This window comes from Passer montanus, unplaced genomic scaffold, assembly GCF_014805655.1.
Source record: "Passer montanus isolate IOZ18808 unplaced genomic scaffold, ASM1480565v1 scaffold28, whole genome shotgun sequence".
NCBI classification, from domain to species: Eukaryota; Metazoa; Chordata; class Aves; order Passeriformes; family Passeridae; genus Passer; species Passer montanus.
The window spans coordinates 2,112,491-2,139,654 of record NW_024367483.1 but is presented as its reverse complement, the minus strand read 5'-3'; the positions used below and the strand labels follow the sequence as shown (position 1 = coordinate 2,139,654).

Sequence of the window (27,164 nt, the reverse complement as noted above, 5' to 3'; positions counted from 1 at the left end):
GAATACAAATCTGGAATGGATTCACCAATTAAAAATACAATCTATTTTCTGGCAAGATCTTAGAGGCCAAGATTCTCACTTCACTATTAATTTTATTTTGAAGAGAGAACTTATTGCTGTTTAAAATCACAAGTAAAGAATATACACAGAGCACAAGTGAACTAAATGTGGAATTATTCAAATTCATAAACATTAAAAGAGTTATAAACAGTCATTTATATGCATGTTTTACTCTGTCAGGTACCTTTAGGCTAATGCCAAAACACATTAATATGAGCATTTAGACTTTGTGAGAACTTCAAAATTCAGTTTGTATTGGGGTTAAATTCACTGTCATCTCTGATGGAGCACAATCTCAATATAGATTTTGTTGGCCAGGTATATTAAGTCACAGAGGACACAGGAAAGTCCAGTATAAATAGCACATCTTCCAACTTGCCAAGTTAGATGCCTACATTTAGCCTTCTATAGCACCAGTTTGGTTTTCAGAGACACCAGCAGTGGTAGCTGCTAAACATCACACACTCCATTTGTTAAAATGGCTGCCTTGAGGATTCACAGTCCTCCAAAGAAACATAAACACTTCTGAGTGAAAAATACCAAAACACAGTGGAGAAAATGGGTAATAAAAAAAATAAAATGTTTTCCATAGAAAATTTTATTCTAATATTTTCTAAAACTTCAGAGGTCCTAAAAATGTGAGTGGAAGCATCTGTTTAGTTCTGAAGCACAGTATATTTACTCAGCATCAGACAGTCATACTAAAAATAAGTCTTAAGAATGTAAGATCTGATCATGCTCTTATTCAGAATTAACCTACTGAGTAACCTTTCCTGCTTTAAATAATCACTATTAAGCTTTTACAAACTCTAGCAGCTCCTCTACACTTTGGCCAACCTCAAAAATAAGAGTTGGCTTACAAGTACTCTGAACCAGATGAAATTTCTTTTAAGAAAACAAGCAGAACATATATTGACACCATTTCTCAAGAAAAAGAGTTTTATGGACTCTTGAACAGATCAACTGTAATGACACATGTTTGAAGTGAGCAGGTAAATGGTATTGCAAGATGCCAAATACTCATTTCCACCAAAACCAAGGCATGACTATGAATAAATAAACAGCTTGACAAGAATTAGCTTTTACTGAGTGTCTTTTATTTCATGGTTAATATTTTTGTATGATATGTAGAGGGAGAATTCAGATTTATGTACAAACGTGGTGAGAACCAGTATTCCAGAAGAAACCTGGAACCTGCCTTTCCAGTTGTCATCTGTACCCAACTTTGCCTTTGAATTCCTCATGTGAACTCAGAAATTCAGAAACTCAAAGCATCCAGATATGGGATGAATAGGTAAATTTTACAGAAGGGATGCCAAGGAGAATCCAGCATGACCGGATTCTATATCCACACTGACTGGAGCTACATATTCCCCCAAATAAAAATTTATTATAGAACACCAGACAAAAAACCTACTCGGAAGCTTTTTTTGCCTATGTGGCAACCTTTGTAATTTCTCCCAATTCTTTTTGCTCTCTGTTTGTCTTCTGAGGGAATTTCATGCTCCAATTGACCAATTTGAAGTCAGAAGACTCCAAGCAATTTGCCTCTGGAGAATTGTGCACAAACCCAAATCTGAGGAGCACTGGCTCCAGCCCCTCTGCAGCTGCAGAGCCCCAGCCTGTGCCAGCGTCTCCCAACACACTGCTCTGCTCTCCTGCAGGTTTCACTCTACCAAGTCTTTTCTCAGTGAGCTCTAATTTCAACTAGAACCAACCTATCCTCCACAGACAAGGCAACTTCAGGGTCTCTGACCTCTGATAAAGGATTTGCTCCTCAGCATATTATAAAAAACTTTACCAGCAGACCTTTTAGTCTTAATGCGTTTCCTTGCAGAGCACACAGAAGCATATTCACTCTGAATGCTCCCATGCAACAAGACATTTAAAAAATGAAAACCCATGTTCCTATGCAGCACCAGCAACTCAGCTGTAAGTCTTATGAAACAAATTCAGAAGCAGGCTGTGCCACAAAAAAAAAAAAAAAAATCTTCTGGAAGTGTCACTGGAGACTTGTTTCATTTCTGATCACCAAAAGAATGTCAGTTCAGAATTTACCTTAAAAAACTCCTTGCAAAAATTTTTTTCAGCTCATGTGAGGATGCAGATGAAAGCCTGATTATACAAAGAACCCAGTGTGCATTCTGTCACATATTTCAAATAGTAAGAGATTCCTTCTTTCCTGTCCTCACAGGAAGCTATTCAATTCCCTATAAAGCCTTAAATCAGTTTCACAAAAGACTTTGACAGCAACAAGAGAGGATGTCAACATGAGTTACGTTAGATTTGTCAAAAGTAGGTGCTTGTAGATATTTCTTCTATTGTGAAAAAGATATAAAAAGTTAAAGGGGGACTAATTCAAGGAGGAGAGGGAACATGTTCTGACATCTTATATGACAGACATCTTGTATAACTTGCCCAAGTGGCAGCGGTTATAAAACTGTGTTGTTGATTTGGAAGGCCAGAAGCAGGAGGAAACCTGCTACCTTAAATGCCTCATTCCAGTGCACCCGTAAAGAACACGTTGTCTGCATTTCTCAAGTGTTTGCCATCGAGATGGCAATCCACCAACCCTGTTTGTACCACACAACAATGCAGAAAGCAGAGAGCCCTGTACATTTTCCAAAAGGTGGAGGCAGACCACGCAGGCTGATGGAGCATCTCAGGCCCCCAGCAGCACAGTTCATCTGCACAGCAGGACACTGCTGCCCAGTCTGCCTCTCCCCAAGCATGCCATGGTGAATCCTCCCCTCTTACCTCACACTTCCAGATATTTTCTCCCCGGTGCAGCAGTCTGCTGCTTTTACAAGCATATCCATGCATTATTCCCTCAATTTCTTCTCACATACCCCACAGAGGGAGCTACCAGAGGGATCTGCAGGCTACTGGCTGAAAATAACTGATCTAGATCTGGCACTTGTAACTCCTGGCTACCCATCTCTGACCATCTTAAAATTACACTGCTGTTTATTTATTTTTTCCACTTAGCTTTTATTCCACTGTATAGGTAACTGACAGCTTTTAAAAAAATTATGTTAAGGTACTTCAAACTTTCTGTTAAGGTACTTTGACTTTGAAACACCTTCTGGTGGAACCAGAAGGTTACTCAGCCAGCTGGTTTCTATGCTCATGTAAGGTATTAATAAATTGGAAAAATGAAAGACTTGCTGGAGAAAATACACTGTGGCCTAACTGAACAGTTGCCACATACAACTTAGATGAAAGATTTTTAGCCAGAGAGGGCAGCTTCATGATTTAAATCTGCAGTCTGAAATACTTAAGTGTCCTGGGACGTCACGGTGTATGTTTGAAAAGGTCAAAAGTTTGATTGAACAAAGTGATTTACACTCAGTTGATTCTGCAGGAAATTTCAAACCTAATGTTCCATAAGGGCAATTAAGAGTCAACGACAATTTTAATAAAAGCAAACACAGCCTCTGTGACCTTGGAAGGAATGTTTTTCCTTCCCCTTGCCCTTTTGGGTAGTACTTCTTGATTATCTCCCACATCTGGGAAAACCAACTCTTTGAGTCTGAAGGAAGAGAGCACACATCAAGGCTGACCCAAACACCAGAGGCTGCGAGACCAAGACCAGCACAAAGGGATCACTCCTAGCCCTTCCTCACCTTATTTCCCCAGTACCTGGCAGCAGCCAGCCTTCCTACCCCAAACCCCAGTGTGGAACTGTCCTCACCTGCTGCCCTCTCCTTTTTCCTTTGTCCTACTCAGGGATTCAGGTGCCCAGGACTCACCCCTGCCAGGGAGCAGGGACAAGCAGAGCTGCTGCTGCTTCTCACTGGTGTGCAAGAGCTGGGGACAGCAGTGAGGTCTCCCCTTAGTTTCTCATCTCAAGGCTGAAGAAAGCCACTCCTCTTGGCCTCTTCTGAGATGTAATGAAGAATCAAAGCCAGGACATTCTTTTACACTCTTCAAGCAAGAGTGCAGCTTCAGGTGTGGTAGGAAAAGCAAAGGATTTGACTCAAGTTGAATACATTGCACAGCTGAACAACCCTACCAAATAAAAAAAAGTTCAGCGGAGAAAACAATCCAGCGAATTAGTTTTTGACTTAATTTATTTAGCTCAATTTTGCACTGCACATCTGTTAAGAATTACTCTTAAAATATAAAGTTTCATTCTTCAGAATAAAAAAAAAAATCTTTGCTTTGGCACCAGCAAGAACCTTTCCTTTGGACCACATCCATCTCTGGGTAGGCACCCTCTCTGGCAGGTAGAGAAATGCTTTGAGGTCTGCATTTCTCCCACAGCACAGCCCTGAGAATGACCACCCTCCACAGTTCACGCAGGAAATCAGGGGCAGGATGATCCTGCTCCTTCCCCAAGACAGCCTTATGATTTTGGGCGGTATTTGGCTGACCTAGAAGGATGGAGCTGCCCAGGTAGTTTATGCCCCTCCTAAAGTGGCAGCAGGTCACTCTCAGCAATGACTCCCTGCCCAGCTGAGCACCAGCAACTGAACAACACTGCACTTCCATGGCCAGGAAAGCCATCAAAAGATCCAACAAATCAACACCAAAAAATGCAGGAGCAGCAGGTTCCCCACTTCTCCTCAGGAATTACCTGATAGAGACCACTGCTTGGAATTAAGTGATGAATTTCCGTTCATTCACTCTTGATTTTCTGCCAAAGGTATCTATAGGGAAAGATGAATGTTGCTGCTACTGACTGAAATCAAAACCATAATACACAACAATCCATCAGACAAATTAAGGGCTGTGTTTTGTTATCACCACAGGCCTGCCTCTGACAAGCAACATAAAGGAGAATTACAAGCTCTGAAACAAACTTATTAACCAGAATTATGTAAGCCTGAAGGATTTTATCAGATGTACTTCTATCAAAATAAAAGGGCAGGATTTGCTGACAGTAGCAAGGTGGGAAATACTAATTGCTAATACTAAAATACATCAATTAGAGGTATAACAACAGGTTTACTACACCTAAAAATAAAATAAATAATAAAAAATCCCTCACAGAACCCAGTAAAATGTAAGATAGTAAAAGTGTAAACAGACGGAAATTTCATTCTCCTTAGGGCTACCTCCCTTCTGAATGAAATTGCCTGCAATGCTCTCACTCAATTATTCCTAGTACCTGGCTCTTAATAGGGTGTGAAATGTAAATACATGTTTTGAGCATCTGCTTTGGAAATCATCCCCCTCCCTTTTCTACCTACAGTAAGAAAATCCTTGCAGTTGTGGCGTTCTGAGTTTTTTCTCACATCCCTATCTACAAGGTTCATAACAGAAGGAAGAAGAGAGGTCTTTAAAATACTTTGTTGCATTGAGGTACTACTGTCTTAAGCAGGACTATTTAATCAAAACATTTAGAGTAAATAAATTTTTAATTTTTTTTCTCTTCAGCCATGTTCAGCAATGCAATAAAGATCCTCCTTGCTGAACTCCAGAACAAGCTGTGCAGTTTCACAAGCACTATTGTTCTGCACACCACTATTTGCCACACCCACTTATTGTTACTGGATATTAAAAAAACCCCACCAAACTACTGGAAAATAGACAAATGGCAAGCAGTCAATAGAACAGATGTGGGTCATATGACTTTGGGGCAGAAGGAAAACACCCAAGTTCTGCCCTCAGTCACCTGCACAAGGCACCACTCATTACCACCACTGGGATTCTTGAGAAGATGGCAGGTATTCACTGCAGGAAGTCCATTCTCAATTTTGAAGCCAAATCACTGCTTTTTAGTGACAAGCAATATATATAAAAGTAAAAGAATTTTACATTATAGACAAGAAAGATAATGGGGCAAATCTGTGTTTTATATTTGTCACGCACGTTTTGAAATTGTCATCTCTCTGATGTAAATTTTCAGCAATGAGAAATGAGGTGAAGTGCACCCCAGCTGTTCCATGGTTTTATTTTTAGGGCTTATTTCATCAGCTAAAGGTTGTCTTTTAACATCATTAAGGAAGGCAGGGGCCAAGAGTAAACACAGTTCTCACTGTGTTTATACTTACCAGTCTACCCAGAAGATGCCATCTTACCTAAGTAAGAGGGTTTTTCTACTCTAAGCAACAAATATCTTTGTAATTGCTTGCTCCCTTTCACTTCTTCAAGGCAAAGAAACCTTCAACCATCTCAGAGAAACAGAAAACTAAGGGATGAAATACCTGGAGACTTAGCCCAACTCTCCTCACCCACCTTCTGTGCTGCAATTACTGTCCACAGTAATTGTTGTCTAGAGACTTTGCCAGATTTATCATGGTTTTGTCTTTTGTGCTTCTCCTTTACCACTTGCCACTGTTGGGATTAAAGGAGCAAAAACCTTTGAGGTACAAATTACCACTGAGCCATCCAGCCAGGGTGATGGAGGAATAAATAATGTGACCTACACATTTTGTCCCTCAAAAACACGTACTCCACAGACTGAGCTCATGAATTCCACTTTCCCTGGCCCAAGGCCTGGAAACTCAAGTCTTCACCAAGTGCCAGACCTCCCACTGAGGGCAAAATTAACCTCAGTTAACAGGTCAGAGCACTCTGATATCCTTGTATTTCACCAAATATTGCTTTAAGGATATGAGGAGAATGAGGTTGTCTGAGTAGAGGCATCTGAGACCATCTGGTAGGTTTTTGAAATCTGAAAGGTTGTTTGGTTTAGGCTTTCTTTTTTTATACAACTCTAATGGGGATTATGCAATCTAACAACCATCCCTCTTCCACTTACCATTGCAACCTCCTCACTAACCACAGACAGTCCCTAACACAGTATTTCACCGCAGTTTAGAATTAACAAATTCATTTACATCTTCCTCATGACAAAGGAAACTGCTGTAAGATTAATAATGCAGTGGTCACAAGGATTTGTAAAGCTCTCTGCTACATCCTGTCTCTATAGAAAATGCTGAAATTGCAGTTTAATGCAACTATCAATGGAACCAATACCTTTGGCTTTAAATGGCTCACTAGCACATCTCACATGACTTTTAGGACTCAATCACTCTTAGGTTCACATCATCTTTGCTCTTCATGGTTTCCACACCTTCCTGATGCTTTGTGTTAAGTCTTTACCCCTTCTCCCCATCATTCCTCATGTGCTTGTAGCACCCACTCCCAAGACCACTCTTCAGCCAAATGGCAGCAATCAAGAGCATTTTTTACAGTTTAGCCATGCTAATTGAATACCAGCTAGTTAATATTTGGTAAAAAAAAAAATCTAGTACTGGAAAGAATAAACTACTCTACATCCTTTAAACTTTTATAAACTGAAAGAGAATAAATCCAGCACAACCACTTCCATAAAAGAAAAAAAAAGTTATCCTTAATAAAAAGCAGTTATTCAAACTTTTTGGAAAGGTAAACAATGCAAGCCTCTGCTTCCCTGCAGTCATTCCAATTTTTCTTTATTAATTGCTTCAGAAGAGCAGTTCACATCGTGTGGTCAGGCAGAGAAAAACATAATTAAAGTTACACAGAGATTGTCTAACTTGTTAGTATCCCAAGCCAAAAAGGGCAGAATGTACACTTTGCTTTTGAGAATGAGCTTAAAAGGACATAGATTGGTTTAATGTCTCACCTAATTTACAACAGCTACAATGAAAAAAAAAAAATTACAACTTTTCTTCCATTTAAAAAAGTCATTTTCCACAAAAAAAGCTTCATTCTGTATATAGGCCAATCCTCCCTTACCTCCAAACTAGCAACACACATTCTTTCATGCTTGCCTAGCCATGAGACACGTGAACTATACTGAAAAAGATCTACACTGGTTTGCAAAGATTACCTAATAATACAGGACAACATCAAAAGATGGTCAATTGAAAATTCCAACTGTAACTCTGACTTCAGGAAAACAAATATAATGCAAAAATTTCTGCACAGAGAAAAGAGGTCACTTCAGTGAGTTAACACCTGCACCTTCCAAATTCTGCAGACTTTGACAAATGCCTTATTAATCTACATTTTTATGAAGAATTCACAAGAAGAAAAAGGGGAATGAGATCTATCTTACGCTGTAAATTGTGCATAGACAGTGAAGGACATACTACAGAAACAGCAAATATCAGCAAGAGATTGATGCAGCAACTCAGCCTGTCCAACAGGTTTTGGGGAATACAGTTTGCTCAGGAACCAGACCAAATAACACCACACTCCTGGCTCTCCTGGGAACAACTGAGGGGAGGAGAACTTTTCTCCTGCATTGATCAAAGCAGAGGTGCTGCTGAGCTGCAGTTTGGAAAAAGCACAGTCAGATGGGTGATACCATGATAAGAGTCTGGGATGAAAACCAGTTGACCATGTCACAGACCAAACCAGAGTGCTCACAAGAACACAACCAGTATTACTGTTAATTACTGTATTTTGAAGGTGGAAATACAGTTTTAACTTCACTTAAATAGGTATCATATCACCTATTCATATCCTGATTAGCTACTGCATTTATAACAGAAAGCTTCAAATAATTATTCTGCCAAATAATAGGTAGGGGCAGAGTCCTGGACACATCCCCACTAAGGAAATGGAATTCAACAAGCAGCTATTTTGGCTGTCTCCTATTTGGAGATGAAACATTTCACATGCCACCAATAAACAGACTGAGCACAACTCAAATTAATTAAAAAAATATAAAAGAAAAAAAGGTGCTTCTTCTGGGCCCATTCTCCCATTCTGCAATGCAAGCAGGAGCACTGTGATAGATTTATTGGTTACTCCCAATCACTACTTTCTGCTTAAATTTAAAATAAATATTCTGGGCCTTTCTGAAAGCCTGAGTCATCATCACTTGCAGATCCACTGCCCACAAAGAAGTCCATGTTCTACACACCCATCAAAAACTGGACAGGTACCATGGGCATACATTCACACCTAACTCCAAATCCATGCTGTGCTGACCCACATGCAGCCAAATTTTCAATGTAACAGCTACAAATTATTTTGGAAAATATGTTTGAGAGCCATAAAAGATTTTGTAATAGACAGTGTTGACCACAATCAGCATTTTAACTGTTCTACTCTTGAACACAGAATGGTGCCCTTGCCACAACTTTTTTTGTTTTTTTTAAATCATCTTTTAAAAATACTACAGTACTATAAAGAATGCTCTGTGCTTTGGCTAATTGAAATAAACCTTCTTTACATCACAGGAAAACCCCAAAGAACTAATGGAAAAAATCACATAAGCAAAAAAATCACCCACTCAAATTAGGAAAGATAATTTAAGTGAGAAAACCTTACTTGCAGAAGTAAAATTACTGAACTGCTGAGATATAAAAAGGACAAACATTCAAACTTTTATATAGGCCATAATATGGATGGAAATAAGCTCCTTACACTTAACATATTTGTAAATGCCACATCTAGTCAGGAGACTTCTAAACAACTTCTTTAAACTTATATTGTTGCAGTTGACTTCTCCCCTGCTCATTTATTTAGGGCAGCTGCTACTGGGGTTTTGCACAAAGACAACTCAGGGACACTCCAACCACCCTTAGAAATGACAGACACTTCTCATACAGTCAGCTGAACTTGGTCAGCACAGTTCTGCACATACACACACAAACATCAACATATTTAATAATAAATTCTAAAACTTACTTTTCTGTATCTGAGGATTGTTTCCAGCCTCCTTGAAGATCCCGTGTGATATCTTTCCCAATATTATTTAAGATGGCACCATCTTTATGTACAGAATCCTCTTTTTTTCTAGCTGTAGGCTCTTCAATTTTTGGCTTTGGCTGCATGTCCTTTTTCGGAAAGGTATTCGTGCTCTGTAAATCCTTTTCACATCTGTTGGGCTCATCTTGGAAGGTAGAGGGTTTAGATTCTACCAAAGAAGATCTTGTTGCAATATTAAATAAGCTTCCAAGGAAATGAAAAAAGCCTTCTCGGGGTTGCTTGTCTTTGTCTGATGTTTTACTTCCAGGAGTCAAGCTAGGAAGGCTATTAGCCTTTTTCAGCTCCTCCTGGATTTCAGATTTGCTAAGCTCTTCTGTGGAATGGTTCTTCTCTTCATTTTGACATGCCTGAGAAAATACAAAAAGCACATAAAGGTGATGGTCCCTGTCATTTTCACACATTCCCAAATTCCTTGATTTTAATTTGCACCTATGCATTGTATTCCTTTCAGGAGCTCTGTCATTTGAAAGGGTTAAAGCCCACTGTCTTCTCTTTTTGCACCAAAGAGGTCCCTATTCCACAAAAAGTAAAAAGTACTAACACAGAATATTCCCAAAGCAGCTGCAGTGGAAAAAAAATACAGGACAGATGGCAACAATTGCTTCAACTGGCACCAAAAACATGGGGAAGAAGCAAGGAACATTTATTTCACACTTCAGACTAATCCCCTCAGAAAGCACAGCTTCACAAACATGTGCTTGTGAGAACAATTTTCAGCTTGCAAATCTAGGCAAGAACACCAAAGGCAAACAGAAACACCCCACAGCCTTCTGCACGTCTGAAAAACCGAGGAGAATCAAGGGATAAAACAGACTCAACTCACATCCCAGAGGTGAATCCCACCTATTATCCTTAGCAACTTGATGTTGAACCCTCTGGTCAGCTCTCCTTCAAGTGCACAGCCGTTTCCAAATGGATTTGCTGTCTCCCACAGTCTCCAGCACTCCTTCCCTGGTTTTCACAGAGCCAAAGTCCCACAGAGCACCAGCCCTGCACCTCTGACCTTCTGAACTGCCTGTCGGCCCTATCAGTGAACTGAAATGAATGAGCACCAAGCAGGGCTTCACCTCATTCAAACCACATGCTCATTTCTTCCCTCAACTCAGCTGAGCATCTACACCCAGAGGCAAGGCAAGCTCTATTCCTCACCAATTTATGCCCTTGAATTTCCTGTGTCAGCTCCTCTCAGAGATCCAAGGACTGCTGTCCAAGCTCATGTTACTTCTGTCAAGACCATCTGCTCAAAAGGGTGATGCAACTTCACTGGAAAGCTTCACAAACACCAGACACAGCCACATTTTCAGCTTCACAATCTGCAAATGTGTTTTTTTCCCCTGGACTAAAGCTTTCTGGGAAGCACCTCCCTCCCCCAACCCCACCCTTTTTGTAGTGGGTGCCATAGGCTACTGCTGCCTATTTTATCTTTACAGTACAACCCTGTAATTTCAATTCCTGATTCAACTCAGTTTATTAACACAGATTAAAGTTACCCCAAGCTTTTCTCAGATGAGATCTAGCCTGCTCAACAGGAGTGGGAAAGAACATGAACAAAAAGTCCTATGCAAATTTTAGTTGTGTCAACAATACATTTGGATAAGAGTAATTGTTTCAAATTGGGCAACACCTACATAGAAAGCTACTATTTCCACTAGGTGACCAATCCTATTTCTACTTGAAGTAATCTTAAATAAACCAGCAGGCTTATTTGTTAATAGGCCACCTAGGATCATGTCAATGATGAAAAAAAGTGTTTTAATGAACCCAGCTTCCCATCCTTGGGGAACAGCCATTTCTTAAGAACTTTCAAGAAATCTTTAGTGATACTGAAGCAATGGTCTTTAAACTTCAAGCAATGCTTTTTTACCCTTGAAATACAGAGCAGATGCAATTGCTTAATATTAAAATACACACATGTTGAAAATGGAATTACTGAAATTGTGAGGACAGAAATTGAACAGCACTAATTTTTCCTTGAGAAATCCACACAATGTCCATTCTCTTTGTATAGGCAAGACACTTGTACAATCACACTCAACTTCTAAGTAAACTTTTAAAAGTGGGCTAAGTCAAACTCTGGCCTTTTTTCATCCCACCTGTGACAAACCTCACCACTCCCCCCACACTGCTCTGATCAACAGCTGATGCATCACAAAGAGGTGCAGTCACCCCTGTGGGATCAGAGATTTACCATTTACACGTCAACTCTACCCAAACCCAGCCCTGGAAATGAAGATGCCAACAGTGCAGCTTGGAGATGTGACACAGCTCTGGCTGCTGTATTCAGTATCAGACAAGTAACACACAAGCCTGGAATGAACCTCTTGAATAACTGACTTTATCTCAGAGGAACTGAGTACTTTGCATAAGGAAATACGAAACAGAAACAAGAAAACAAAATTATTTCCAAAATTTGATGAGTGAGTGATTCACCATGTCAGCTTCAAAGTTCTACTGTCATATTTTCTTCCTTCACTTTGACTAACACCTCAGCATTCTTCAATGCCAGATTTTAATCCAACTTTAAGTGAAGGAGGGCATTTCTCCGTAGTTTTGAGATTCGTACTGTTCACACAGATTTGTCTAATCTAAAAGAGTACCCCAGTGCAGGAAATGTACACAAATCTTATTCTTTTCTCTGCACAAAACCCTTTTAAGCCATAAACATTTATATTAACTATTAAAATATCTATGAAGTTAACAACTAGATGCATTAACTATAAAAGAAATTGTTACATTAAAAACTTGACAACAGTTTAGTCTTATAAGTGTTTTTGTTTGTTGTTGTTTTGCTTGGTGTGGTTTTGCCCATTTTTTAAAACCATTTGTATTCAGAAACTAGTGGAGGGTTTGGGGTTTTTTTCCTATTATGAATTGAGACATCAAATATAGTTAAATCTCTACATGTGAAAGTCTCCTCCGAGCAGCTCTGAGACATAACACTTGTAAAGACTGCGCTGCTTATTTGTGAGCATAATTTATGCCCTGCTTGAAAAGCTGTTTTGTAGTCTCTGCTTCCAGAAACAGAAATCTATTTAGACTTTCCTTCCTCTTTAATCTTCCTTTCTTTACTTAACTTTTGGTAAATCAAAAGAACAGGAAGCTTTAATATGAAAGGGTCCTTCCATACATTTAACCATAAATAGCGTCTTGCATGAAAAAAAGCGACAGAGAACATTTACACTGTATTTGAAGATATATGTGGATATTAAGTCCTAACACAGAAGCTATGCAAATCCTTCTTTCTTCCCTTCAATATAATCAATCCTACTCTCCATATATTCTCCCTCCTGCTCCACTTTGCCATAACAGACAGCTTGAGCTATTGGTATTTCATCATTTGCACACAAAACCTCAATTCAAAGTCTGAAGCATTATACAAACAGCACTGTTCCTGCTGCAGATTTTGAAGTTTGTATTTTAAGATGGTGCCATATTCAAATTACTGAGACGAAAGCACATGATTTTACTTTACAAAAGCCAGTAAGCCTCTGGCACAGCAGGAGCCTTCAGGCACGAGTGCCTGATGAACACGCAGCACGATGGTAATTCCACGAGCCAGTATAACAAAACTTTCACTTATCATTCCCCCTGCCTCTCTCCCAGTCTGTCTCTGACAGAAGCCCCTAGTGAGCACTCAGGGGAAAAAAAAAAGTAAGGGCATAGGGTTTATATAAAGTAATCCTTTCTATGGTATATCATACCAGTTTTCAACAGCCAGGGCCTCTAGCCACCTTGACAGAGCATTTGATTTTGTGTCATAATTAAGCTTGAGCAGTTTGATATTCACAACACTGCAGGAATATCAGTGACTCGTTTTACCTATACTTCATGTGATCAGTCAAAGAAAAACAAATTTAAAAAGTCCTCTAACAGTGTCACAGCAGCCTGAATAGTTTCTCAGGATCACCAAGAAAACAGGAGTTTCTGGATGGAAACCTACCTGCCAGATCCCCTTTGAGATTCTTGCTGATGCATAAAGGAATTTTCCTGCTATAGTGCTGTCTTTCTGCTCCTCTTGTAACGAACTGTCATCAGTCTCCCCCTGCCTCCCCTTTCCCACTCTCTGTGAGCTTTCCTGCTTGTGACATGCTTCATGAAGCTTTAATTAGCTTTTAGTCCTTTGGCAACTCGCTCCTCTGAGTTTCACTGAGCAAGCCCTGGGTGACCTGGCCCGACCTTGTAGCTGAACTGAGGCTGGACTGGATGACACTCTGGGGTCCCTTCAACCTGAATTATCCTACGGGCCTGTGCCCTCACATGCAACCAGGCTGGTGTGGCAGAGTGTGAAACGAGATTAGGACTTCAATCAGGTGATCGAGGGACTGCAGTGATCAGTGACGCTGTGTCTGGCCACTGTGCTCCCACTTTGCTGCTCTGAAGCCTGCCAGCTGGGGCTTGGGGGACAAACCCCGATGCCACGTCTCACGCAGGATTGTTATCCCAGCTGATTTATCCAGGGGCAGCCAAGTGTGCTCTCCAGGCTGTAATCCACCCCAGGCCGCAGCATGGACACCCGCCCTAAGCCAGCTGCATCTTGGCAGCCAGGCCAGGTGAACAATCCCCGAGGTGCACAGCAGCACCCTGGGGAGGCTAACCTGCCAGGTTACCTCAGTTTTCCTCACCTCCTGCCCAGCAGGGAACCTTTGTGACCACCCTTGTAAAGCATCTTTTCTCAGCAGCCGGGTGGCTGAAGTTTGAATTGCCCGAGGTTCTCAGTTAGCAAGGGCTACGTCTGTCTGCCAAAAATACAACCTCTTTTATTGCCCTAATGAGGGAAATGAAAACATTACCAGCATTAAAACACAGATATCCGTGAACAAAGCGTTAGCTTCCAGTCACAACTGCCAGACATTTGGGATTTCCCTCCCCATGAATGAATGCTCATTACGAAGCAGAGACTCCAGACAGCCACACAGGGACCTGCCACATTCATATTTTCTGAAAAATCCCTTCGCCCAGGATCTTTCTCCTGGGAAGCTGACAAGCCTCAGAGAAAAAGGAGAACACTTCTCATCTAATTTGCTTCTCCTGTGTTGTGTTCACATGTGGAATGTGTTTGGAGATTGTTTACCCACAGGTGATTGTTTCATTGGATTCTGGTGTGACTTGTTTTGTCTCATTGGCCAATCAGTGCCAAGCTGTGCTGGGACTCTGGGAAGAGTCACAAGTTTTCATTATTATCTTTTTAGCATTCTGGAAGTATCCTTTCTGTCTTCTTTAGTATAGTATAATGTAGTATTCTTTAATATAATATAGTATCATGAAATAATAAATTAGCCTTCTCAGAACATGAAGTCAGATTCATCATTCCTCCCTGCCAGGAGGGTCCCTGCAAATACCATAGGGACCTCTCAGGCTGCCTGTCCTGTGGCACTGGGAGAACATCTTGCCTCCTGCACAGACACCCTTCTACCACCCCATCTCGCCTGCCCTTGTGGGAGAAGATGGCCTGCTACCAGAAAGACAGGATCATCATTAATTCACCCCAGGGACTTCCAACAAATCATTTAACCCCAACATCCTGATCTGAGAACGGGTCACGGTGCTACTCCTGAGTTTCTGTTTGCTGGCATTTAGAAATTAATTAACAGCTTCAGGCTGAAGGAAAAAAGCAGCACATGTAGGCATTGCCACGAACGGGTCACGGTGCTACTCCCGAATTTCTGTTTGCTGGCATTTAGAAATTAATTAACAGCTTCAGGCTGAAGTTCTGGGTGCACAAAGCAGCACATGTAGGCATTGCCAAATATAGTACAGGAAAATTAATCTTGTTCCTAGACTTAGCTTTGACCTTTCAACACCACTGAGATGGCTGCATTTCACTTAACAATTATGAGCATCTCATTCAGTTTGAACACTGACACAGTGTATAAATTCTGTGTGCTAAGCAAAATCCACAGTGATACAGCTGGGACTGGTGGCAGGCTAGTTCATCCCCACGGGGAGTCATTAATGCAGGTTTTCCAACAGATTTTCTTTCTCTGGGAAGTTAAAGCATCTTTGGTAATCTCCCACTCTTTTTCAGTGAGTGGGACACACCGAGGTGCATTAAATCCACATATGAAATAAGCTTTTGTTTTTTCAAGTACTGTGAGAAAAATCTTTGAGGCTTTTGCAACCAACAGAAGGCAAGACATATGGAAACCTAATGAAAAACTGTTGGACATAGTGAGATACAGATGAAGAACAAAGCTTTTCTACAGAAATTAGAATGGCATTAAGAAAAATTCACGCAAAAGTACTATCAGATAGTGAAATACACAATAGGAACCCCTAAAGGTCCACTGTTGCTAGTGTTCATGAGAAAAATGGTATGAAAAAAAATGTGGTTATGCTGGGTTTTTCCTTATTAAGGCAGTAATTAGAGTGGTGGTGTAGAAGATGTAAGGGAGGTCCACCATTGTAAACAACTACTTAGTCTTTACTTAAACTTTACCTTTTAATGAATGAGAAAAAGAAAAACTCCTCAAAAGAAACAAAGAATGGCTTGGGGTTTTGGGGGAATTTAAGTTAAAGATGAACTCAGTACCTCTACAAATACCCAATTAACCTGAATATTTTGGCTTTTTAATACTGGGAAGTTTTCCTTCCACATCCTTATTTCTCTGCTTGGTTTGACATGAAAAAAATCAGGTCATGGCAACCCCAGAAGACAAAAGTAACTAGAAAACTAATGAAATCATGGCATCTTCATAATCAGAAGTAAAGTTAAACAACAGGAAGAGACTTTTAGTTAACTGTACCAGTTTTGCATTTTTAAAAATAAACCTATTTAAAGTCAATGACTATTTAACATTTGGAAAGACAACAGCATCTGTTCAAAGTTCAGCACTGGGACTTAAAAAATTTGTTTATCCATTTGAATTCTTGAAACAGCAAGGAGTCATTAATGTGTATTTAATTTGTCAGATGAGGAAAGAAAAGATGAAACAAGCATTCTCTGAAACTCTATAGTATTCTCCTAAAATCTGAGGAAGTATCCAGAGATACATTCCCTGATGAGAACAACAGATAATGTGGTTAGGGTGAACATTTCAAATGAAAAGGTAGAAAAAAGGAGGTAAAATTTGAAATAAAGTTTCTGCTGGGTCACCTTCACAGGGAATTTTAAACTCTGTGAAAGTCTCTAGAATGACCAAATTAACTTTTTAAATTAAAGGTTTCTCTTAACACCATTTGCAGAGCTGCTCAAAAATTTTCCCTTCTGAATTTTCTCAAATTTTTTTAAAGATCTGCTTGAAGATTAAAAACTGACACTTCTGAGTATGCAACCATCACCTCATTACTACAAGGGATACTGTGGAGACGAGAGAACAGAATTAAATTGTCTGCCTTGCTGCTGTTCTTTCCCCCAAAGTCTTCCAGTACTACACTTTCATTGCCTTGTAATGAATATGTTTGCACAAACATAAAACAATTTCTGTTCTCTTTCATTTGACAACTTCTTGAAGCCAGGGGAAAAAAAAAAAAAAAGTGAAATTTACCTTTTCAATGGAGAAGGTGACAGTAAACTGGGAATGGGATGAGACAGTGTGACTTCCACCTGCACTTACATTCTATTGGCAGATTATAGCACCTGGCCTCCTGCTTCATCTGTCTGCTGGTTTTCTGAGCTACACAGACCAAGATTTAAGCCTTTTTTCCCCCCAACCCATTCTGAAACAAAGTTCCCTGCTCAAGATCCCTTCTTTGAAGAACTAAAGTAGTAGAGAGGAAATCACATTTCAAGATCATTCTTTCTAAAAATCTCCAGTATGACAAGGGAGTTTACCAGAACTTTAGATGGGATGGTCTTGAAATATCTTCCTCAACACACACAGCTGTTAACATCAACCATCATTTTAACAAAGTATCCTGGGAAACTAAAAGATACAACTTATCAAATTCCATTTCAACTAAAGTCCATTTCAACTACATCATGGCTGAGGAGAAAAATATCTGCTTTCTGCTTTCACAAGAGAAACCTTGATTGTACACACTCCAAAACAATTTTTGTTTTACCTTTCATTTGCTGCTGTGGATAGTGACAGCAAGAATTTTTAAAAGTAATCCTCAGGTTTTTAAAAAATTAATGGTTGTCAGCAAGAGTCCATCTCCCTCGACTACCAAAAGAAAAAGCATCCCTCTCTCTGATTTATATTTATTAAGTCAGGAATTTAGCAGGAATTCACAGACAGCCTGAGCAGACATTACTTGGATAATTAGTGATGAAATTTAAAATTATGAGATTTTTGAAATAAAATCAATATGAAATAGAACCATGACAATATAAATCCCCACCCCATGCTATATGGAAAACATTATGTAGTTAACTAAGACTCTAGGTTTAATTTTTATTTCTAACTTTTTTTGTAAAACTTAAAACTATAGTCAGAATAAAGGACATTCAGTAGGAACAGCAACCTCTATCCAGCAAGTTCATGTGACTTCTGAAAAGGTCTTGTGTAAATTGGCACACCAGATGAAAAATTTTGTGACAGAGAACTACAGCACAAATTAGGCTGAAAGGAATGTGGCTGGGGAGGTCATGCAGTCTGTGCTCCTGCACAAAGCAGCTCTGGTTCATCCAGCTTTGTTTTGAGTATTTCCAAGCATAAGGATTGTGCAACTCACTTGGGCAAACTGTTCCAATATGTGACTATTTTTATAATAAAGGAAAAAAAAATTCATATAGGTGACTGGAATTTCCCATGTTCCAACTTGTACCCACTGCAACTCCAAAGAGAAGCTGGCTCCATCTTATCACATAATTGCAGTCCTTGCCATCAAAATTTAATACCATGTCTCCTGCTTAAATACAGCCATCTTTATGTTACCTTGAAATGAAATTCATGTGAGAAAGCAGAGCTACAGAATAATCTCTATTTTTCATGTTCACAGTGTACAGGAGTACTTGTCAGAGAACAATTAGCTACAGGTTTAATTTGTAGCACAGAAGCTTTAGATGGCATGTTAAGAAAAAGGGTTTTTAATTATAAGGTCTATGAAATTGGAAGAACAGTTGTCTGATGAGGTTGGAGAGATCTTAAGAGATCTCCATCCCTGGAGGTCTTTGAGAACAAGTCAGACAAACTTTTATCAGGTATGACATAGATACAGAGATCTCACCTTGGGGCACAGGAGCAGACTTGATAATCTCTGCTGTACTTTCTGCCCCTGAGTTTTCTATGAAGGCTGAGACTGTCTCAGGTTAATTCAGGCTTGAGCCTATGGGCCAAATGATAGAAAGCTTGATGCTACTGAAATACTGTAATCTAAATGATACATTTGGTGCATCAAATTTGCACTTAATTTTTGGAACTTTTGGGTTTGCCTGAGAGAGCCCACATGGTGGTTTCTGTGCTGAGACATTTAAAAATTCCTTCCTAATGGGTTATGGAAGAATGGGCTATTTTCACCATGCACTGCTACAGGAAGGATATCCAGGGACCATAAAATACCCTTTTTCAGGGAGCACTGTTGCAATATTCCCTTTGAAAACAAAATCCCTGCAGCACTAAAAGTGAGGTTAATGATATACTAATGTGTACTGGACACTCTGCAGTGCAGATACTTAGCACACTAAACATGAAGTTCAAGAGCTGTTTACATCCACACAACCATCTGTTCAACAATCACGTTGCTCAAATGGAGCATTTATTCAGAAAGGACACCCTTTATAGCCCTAATTCAAAGAAATAGAAGCAACACAAAATCTGTAAATAAATATTGGGAGGAGGCAGTGTACTTTCTGCAATCAATTAACAGCAAATACATTTCAGTAATATTTTCTTGGAAGTGATCAAGTGATGACTGATAAAGTCCCCCTGGCACACAGAAAAATTAGGCATAATATTTTTAAAAGGTGCATATTAAAATATCTTTTCCTCTCTTTATGAGAGAAGTATTTCATTGTAGGGAAAAAATAACAGGGGTAAAGTACAGAAGTTGTGTCTAAAGTGCTAAGAAGAGTCAAAGAACTACCACAGCTCGGCACAACTCCCAGCTCCACTCACCCAGTCAGTTATAATTTAGACATTCGACCTTTGCTGCTAAATCAGAAACTTACAGCTCCTCTGCCATTTCACCCCTGGCCTCCTGCTAAGACGGCCAATGAATATACAAAATCACAGCATGGAAGTCTATCAGAAAGAGGATGGCTCGTTAACTTGGCGACAGCTAACACAGACACAACATGGTTTCACTTTTAGTCACCATCCACCTGAAATGCTCAGGTAGAAGCACAGCTCAGAGACATGGACATGCCTGGAAACCTGCCCAGAACTGGTCCACGTACAGATTCAGACATTCTTCACAAAGCACACTTTCCATAACATTCTTTTTGTCAGCCTACAGTAACCTTGATGATTGGATGAAAAACCTGAAGCTTCTTTTAATAACACAGATCATACCTTTCACAGAATCATTTAGACTGGAAAAGACTCTTAAGATTATCCCAAGACCACAATTAAGACAGCGTCAGTTCTCCCCAGCTGCTCAGGTGCAGTCTGGTGATCTTTGCAGAAGACAGTTTATGTTGGCCAACGTGGTGTTACCAAATTTCAAGTGTGTACTGGAGACAGCAGTGAAAGGAAAAACCAGAAAAATATTTTCCTCAGAAACTGTAGCAAGGGGAGCATCAGAAAACATACTTTCTGTACTTCCTTTGAATAAGTTTTTACTATCTAGTTGTATTTTCTGTGCACACAACATAAAAAGTTAGACTGCTCAAAGTACTCACTACCATGAATATGAAACTGTTGAAATGTATCACAAAGTTTTTGATCAGCTTAAGAATGAGGGAAGTTAAGACAGGAAGCTCTCAAAACAGCTGAAGAGCCAGCACATTCTACTAGTATGAAAACCACACCTTCTTCCTAAAGCCTGCACAAACACCAGGTATTATTTCAAAGATAATGTCATGGTTTCAGGCTTTTTAACAAAGGTCGAAAAGAATATAATTAGATAAAAAGTTATGGCACGACAAAGACATCAGATACCTGGAAAAAACTTTACAGCACTAATTTTGACACCAGCTTTTAGTACAGTGTTATAAAAACACAAGTTCTGAGTAAAAGACTACTGAAACAGATTCAGCAGGAAAGATTCGGAATTGTGGCTTTTGTAAATTAAAAAAAAATTAATCAGATTTAGTTTTTGGCAAGAAAGAAATACTCTTAGGTAACTTAAACTTGCTATGCTTGCTTTGCTCCACCTACACATCCTGCTTTTTCCTTGAGACCTAGCCCTATTCATACTTCCTTTTAAGCAACTCCTAGTGCTGAATCCTGAATGCTTCCCCTTTCTTAGTCCTGTCCTGGGGTGGACCCTCCTCCAAAGGAAAATCTGGTTTGGAATTTTTTACTGATCTGACACAGAAAAATGAGATTTTTGAAAAATGGGAAATTTTTCTTCTATTATAGTAGATAGAGTCTTCTCTGGTTTATCAGAAACCTTTCTCCCTGCATTCCAAGGCATATCATCAATGATTTATGGTAATAGGAAGCCATGCAGTGGCATTTTCCAGGAGCTCTGAACTGACAAGAGTCAGCTTAAATCCACCTGGCTTCTGAACAAACATTGTTTCCCACCTTGCTGTAGACAAACCACAGTCAAAATGGAATTTCATTGAGCAAATAACCCTGCTGGGGCCTTTGCAGAGGTAAATGCAGTGTCCAACTTTGGTGAAGCCCAAACAAATGCTCCCTAGATACTGAGGATACAACTACACAGGAACTGTGAGCCCTAGAAAAGGTAGCACTTCCTTTTCCACACACCATGAGTGCTCAATAAATGCAACATGTGATAGAAATAAGTGAACATGTGATAAAGTGTATTTAGAAGCCTACAAATAAATCTGGCAGACTAGCCAAGCCCCTTTTGGAGAAGCAGCCACCATATTACCTGCACTGCACTGAGAACACTCAGAAAAGGAACAGAAATGCAAGCAAAATTACTTAGTGACTGGATCACTAGAACAGCTCAGTGCAGGGCAATATATGACAGCTGTTATCACCTGTCCTGTACATAATTATTTAGGATATTTGGGGGAATCTAAGCACAACTTTAGAGGTGTATCTAGGGCCACAGGAGAAAGCCCTGCTTACAGAGGAACATGTCCTTTTCTTGCAGTACAACACTTACAGGACAAGACAAGCATGATTAACAGGGTAACTGGTGAGGAGCACCCAATGTACAGACAAATCTCAGCACAAAGATCTTACAGTGCTCTGGCTGGCAACCAGCAGACCTTCGGGCAAGCACAGACTTGCTGGTTAGATATTCGTAAATTATGCAGAAATGGTGCTTTAGAGCAATGCCTGAAAACATTGTTTGATAAAAATATTAGTTTTCTTCTTCACTGGCAAACTGCATGTGGAATTAGCACTGAAGCCCCAGTTCTTTCCTGTAAGTTAAACATGTGGATTTTGTTTAAAGAATGTGAAGTACAAATAGTTTTTCTGTCTTCAGCATATCTATCAGAACCCTGGAATAGTGGTCCCTAACCCAGAATGTGGCAATCAGGTGCCACACTGCAGTACAGGAGTGCATCCAACATAAAAATCCTAACAGTCACAAGCAGAGGTGGCAGGTTTTACCTAAAATAAATATTAGTCAATAAAAATCTTACCTTCAAAAGTGCAGGCAGAGTTGTGCTTTCCTTTTGGCTGCTCTTTGAATTTATGGCTGCGCTCCCTTTGTTTTCAGAACTGAAAAACAAAAATATTTTGTAACGTTGAGTATTTGCATTATTTAAATCCTCTCAAGAGCCAACACATTCAATTTAAACACAAGAGAGCTTTAACTTAGAAGGACAGAAAAACATATTTCCCAAACTGTAGTACATACTCTGCAGATACTGTAACAGAAAAAACCAAGCCCCAAAAAACTGAAGACAGAACCACAATGGCTTTTTCACCTCATGCAGAAGTTTTTGAACTCACACATTCAGAAACAGCACACAGCATTTCAGCTCTTCCAGCTGAAAAGTAACAAGATTTCCATGCCTGTGTATTATTTTTCAACTGTAATTGAACAATGATCTCCCACAGCAGCACCCATTGCCACAGGACTAGCTGGCACACCTGGCAGCTCCAAGGCACACCCCATTCTAAGGCTTGTGAGCAAGAGGAATGTACTCCTGGCAGATGGAATCATCCCAAATCACAGCCACCACATTGGACAGTTCTCCACTGAACATGCCCAATAGGCCATGCAAATGCAGAAGGAATTTTAGAAAGGGGACAACAGGTATGTGTTTATCACCAAGGCAGTGTGTGCTGTTTCATTTTAAAAGTCAGAAGCCAAAAATCACATGTGTCCTTAGGGGGAAATTCACCAAATTAATTCAAATTTTCTTGAGAGTTCATCTTTGGAATGAGGGAACCAACTCCCTGCCCTCAATCCCAGTTCTTAGAACAATCCTTACACAAAATCCAGCGGAGAATATTTTATTAAAAAATCTTTATGCTACAACCAATTTAAAAGCTAAAACACTATCAAGGAAAACATTATGTGATGTTAATGATAGACATCAGTTCCTGCATTGTGTACCATTACATGAAGAAAAATAACTTTGTGCTAACATATCATATGAGTAAGTATTTAAGTTAATTAATAATCACTTTGAATATCCTTCTTCACCAGTCTTAAACATTTAACTTTGGTATTGAAAACTGCACAAGACCTCATTTCTGAACTCGTGTGAAGATATGAACTGAAAGCTCTTAAATAAAAAAAAAAAACCCATTATTAGCCGTTTGGTGAAATTCTGCCAGGATTTGGAGAAGGAATTAAGGTGCTGATGTACTCCTACTGCTCCTGACTGTAAACCACAGGTAAGCACATCTCAGTAACACTCCCAAAATGAAAGGTTTTCTTCCTATTGCAGATTAGGCATCTGCATCCAGTATACAGTGATATACACACAAAATGCAAAAACCACTCTAAATGTAAGTTTCCTTCTCAGGTGCTCAGAAACATCATTCCCTGAACAAAAATGACAGTAGAACTCTCCTGCTATTAAGTTTTTCAAGATCTTTCACATCTTTTCAGATGCATCAAAAGAAAAACTTCTTCCTCCCGTTTAGAGATCATCTCCAAGTCCAAAACCCTGTACTTTCACATCACCTTAGGTAATCTCCCATAATGCATTCATAAACACAAAGATGCTTTTTCAGGGACAGCATCAGACTGAAAGTCTTGGCTGTTCTTTGCCTGGAAGACTGAGCAGATGAATGAATATTCTGACCTATTAACTTCTTCTGCTGCTAATGTGTTTCATGAAGGAGATGTCACAATCACTCTGGGCAGTCTGGTACACTAATAAAAGTGTTTCTCTGTACACTACTTATTTTCTCTCTCCTAGTTTTTGTTTTGTTGTTGGTTTTAAAAAAAAACACCCCTCTCAGATCTATGTGGTTTTTCCTGATGTTGATACATTTGACATGAACAAGAATTCCCGGAACTTGAGAGTGGAATAATGAGGTTGATGTCTACCAGACATTCCTCCTAAGTTCAGTGTATCACTCTTTATGGAAATGGTCTGCAGAGCACAAATGCAATCCTTGCTTTTATTAAGTCCTGCCAGCATACTTTACACCAGTGTTGAATTATTGCATCACTTTGTTTGCTCATATTCTTCCCTTTATATCATGTGGTTTTTTCCCCCTGACTTTTTTTCATTTTCCTACTTCTTGTTTGTATTTGAAATACATGTCTGAATTACTTTCTTCTAGCTAGTCATAGAAATACCATAGCATACATACCAAAACTGAAAGAATGTAATGCAGCAGATAAGCATCTTAAAATCAACAAGTCAAAAAAAAAGTATCAAAACTTTCCACCATAAAATAACCCTAACTCTGGAAGCATTTCCCCACACCCTTTCACGGTTTATATTCTAGCGTTTCTACATTCTTTAACCTTTTGCTTTAGGGTGTAGTTCCTCAAACATGCTGACTTTGTCAGCAGAACCAGCTTTAGAAATCTCTACTCCTTCCTCCTCAACCTCAGTTATCTCTACATCCTTAACTGAGCCAAGAAGGGCTCTCAGTAGGGCGACAATTTTCGATAAAATCAAGAGGTGGGCAGAAGTTTCCTAGAGGAAAAATCCAGCCTGTGATCCAGTTTACAGTGCAGTGATTTCCAACAGTGCAGTGAAGGGGCAATAAATGTCACTCAGCAGGAACAGGAAGGACAAACCACTGCCCCTCACATCACAGAGGCTGCTTGGGGTGAACCTCTTCACAGGGCCCAGTTCTAAATGGATCTCTGAAACCAAATGGTTTGAGTTTTACAGCACAAAACCTTCTTTGCTGCACAAAGGCCTCGTGGGTTGTTTAGGATAAAATGGTTTTGTTTCTCTCAAAGAGGCAAGGTTACCTTTTATAGCCTAAACACCACAGACACAGGGGCTGAGATGCTCAGTGCCTGGGACTGGAGAACCTGCTGGCTACTGCTCATTTCATTCACACAATGCAATTCATCAATCCCCACAACTCCCTCTTTAGGGTTTCCTTCTTCTCATCACTGCATCCACAGCATCACTGTGACCCAGGCTACAACATATGTATTTATCAAGTCTGGCTCCACAAAGTTCTAGAGCAGTGGAAAAGCTGGAGCATGTTTTTCTGGAGCACTTTGCCATTGCAGGAACCACCAATGTTTTCTCTAGCTGAGCACATCTAAAGCTAGGCTTGTGCTTAACCACCCACCTCTCAGGAGAGCATTTCACACTGGACCAGTCAGGAAGATGAATTAATCTTCAACTCTGCTTCACAAACTACTGTTGTTACATTATACACCCAGAAATAGGCCTCTACTAACCCATCAATCAACTCATCTTTGCTTTCAAGAAGAACAAAGTATGGTCTTAGGAAGAAAGAAAACATCTCTACCAACTTGCTTCCATGGGCTTCTTACCTATCTTACCTTGCAATCACTTACAAACTTTCACAACCACTTGATTACTTACTTAGACAGATACTACTCAAATTGTATAGATTTAAAGGGAGGGGAAAAAAAGGCAGGGAAATACTGAATAAAAAGACACTGTCACAATTAATTCTAGAAACTCAGACATGTAATCTACTGCCCTTCTGTTGCTATTTCTGCTAGACATTGCTTTTTCTTTTCCGTATTAGTGCCTCCAACAGAGATAGATTAATCTTTAGCGAAGGTTTAGAGGAAGGTTAGAGGGATTTCTTCTCATCTGTCTTGCTGTTCTTTCTACTGTCTTGCCAGCATGCCTAACCTGATTAGCATCACTCTTATTCTCTAACTACTCAAGATTAAATTTAACTTACAGAATGGTATCTTTTGTATCTTCTCAACAAACCTTTCTTTGTGCCATTTCCTATTGCTTTTTGTTCCTCTGCTGCTGCCTCTGTTTTGACCTTTCTGTATTACTTGGACAGGTGGTGTCTGAACCAGAAGCAGGTTTGTGGTCCAAGCTTTTAATCATTACACTTTGGAAAGAGAGGTTAGAGAGGTTAGAGATTCTTATGAGTGAGACATGCTCAAATTCTGCATTGCTGCTCACACAAAGAGAGATTACATGAGGGATTACAGTCGACAACAACAAAAAAAGCAATTTAATGGAGCATATTTAAGTACACGGCTTTCAAGGTCTTTTGCAACTGCCTCTAAAAACAGAACAAGACAATTACAAACAATCACATCTTCAAAAGGCCCTCACAGCATTTCTGTATGGTGTGAGAAGTCTGCTTCCTCCACCCTTGTCCTTCATAACAATCCCTCAGAACTTGCAAATTAAAAGCCCATCCCCTTCTTCCTTTATTAATCCACCCCACCCATGTTATGCATGCAGCAGATTGTGAATGTGTTGTGACAGATAAAAAAAAATAAGCTACGGGAAACATGCAAGGAATAAAGCACAAACACACAAGTTTGGATGAGACTGACCACACGCAGAATTCTTCAAACTGAAAGTAATTGCTGTGATATTTTAGGTTCCTTTTATGAGCAGAAGGCAGAGACTGCCTGTTGCTGTTTGGGAAGGGGGAAATTAATGGGCACTCCCTTAAGGAAATGGGACAGCTGACTAAAGCTGAACTTCAGCACCACCACAGCACTTGTGGACGTTGACATGTGGATTTACTTCTCCCAGGGCTGTGAATCAAATCTCTTCCAATGCAGCAGCCCCAGCATTTATTTTTCATGCAGTCAACATGTAACCAGCCAGCATTTTGCCATCTTCTCTCTCTTGGGGACAGATGACTCCCTGAGTAGCCAAAGCCACCCTGCTACCATGTAAGGCTGGCATTGTTTGCTTTTAACTGGTTCTCTCAGATTAACTCAGTAACCATTCATTGTGATGACTCATAACGGTAAGAGAATAAGCAATAAACCCAACCTCAAAGATGCCTTTTAGGTTTACTTTCTTTATTTCAGCATTCTGGGGTGTCACCCCAGCTCCTGACCCCTGCCTCACCTTTCTCTCTCAA

At 39.8% G+C, this 27,164-nt stretch overlaps 1 protein-coding gene across 1 annotated transcript in view; it reads right to left on the bottom strand.

The window, feature by feature from the left end:
• CRYBG3 (crystallin beta-gamma domain containing 3) overlaps positions 1-27,164 on the bottom strand; it is an 82,289-nt gene that overhangs the window by 45,852 nt on the left and 9,273 nt on the right. Inside the window, exons 2-3 of the mRNA XM_039713146.1 lie at positions 22,328-22,406; positions 9,637-10,064 (exon numbers count right to left, since the gene is read on the bottom strand). Of these exons, the coding sequence (XP_039569080.1) occupies positions 9,637-10,064; positions 22,328-22,406 (507 nt within the window). The remainder of the gene's footprint in view (positions 1-9,636; positions 10,065-22,327; positions 22,407-27,164) is intronic.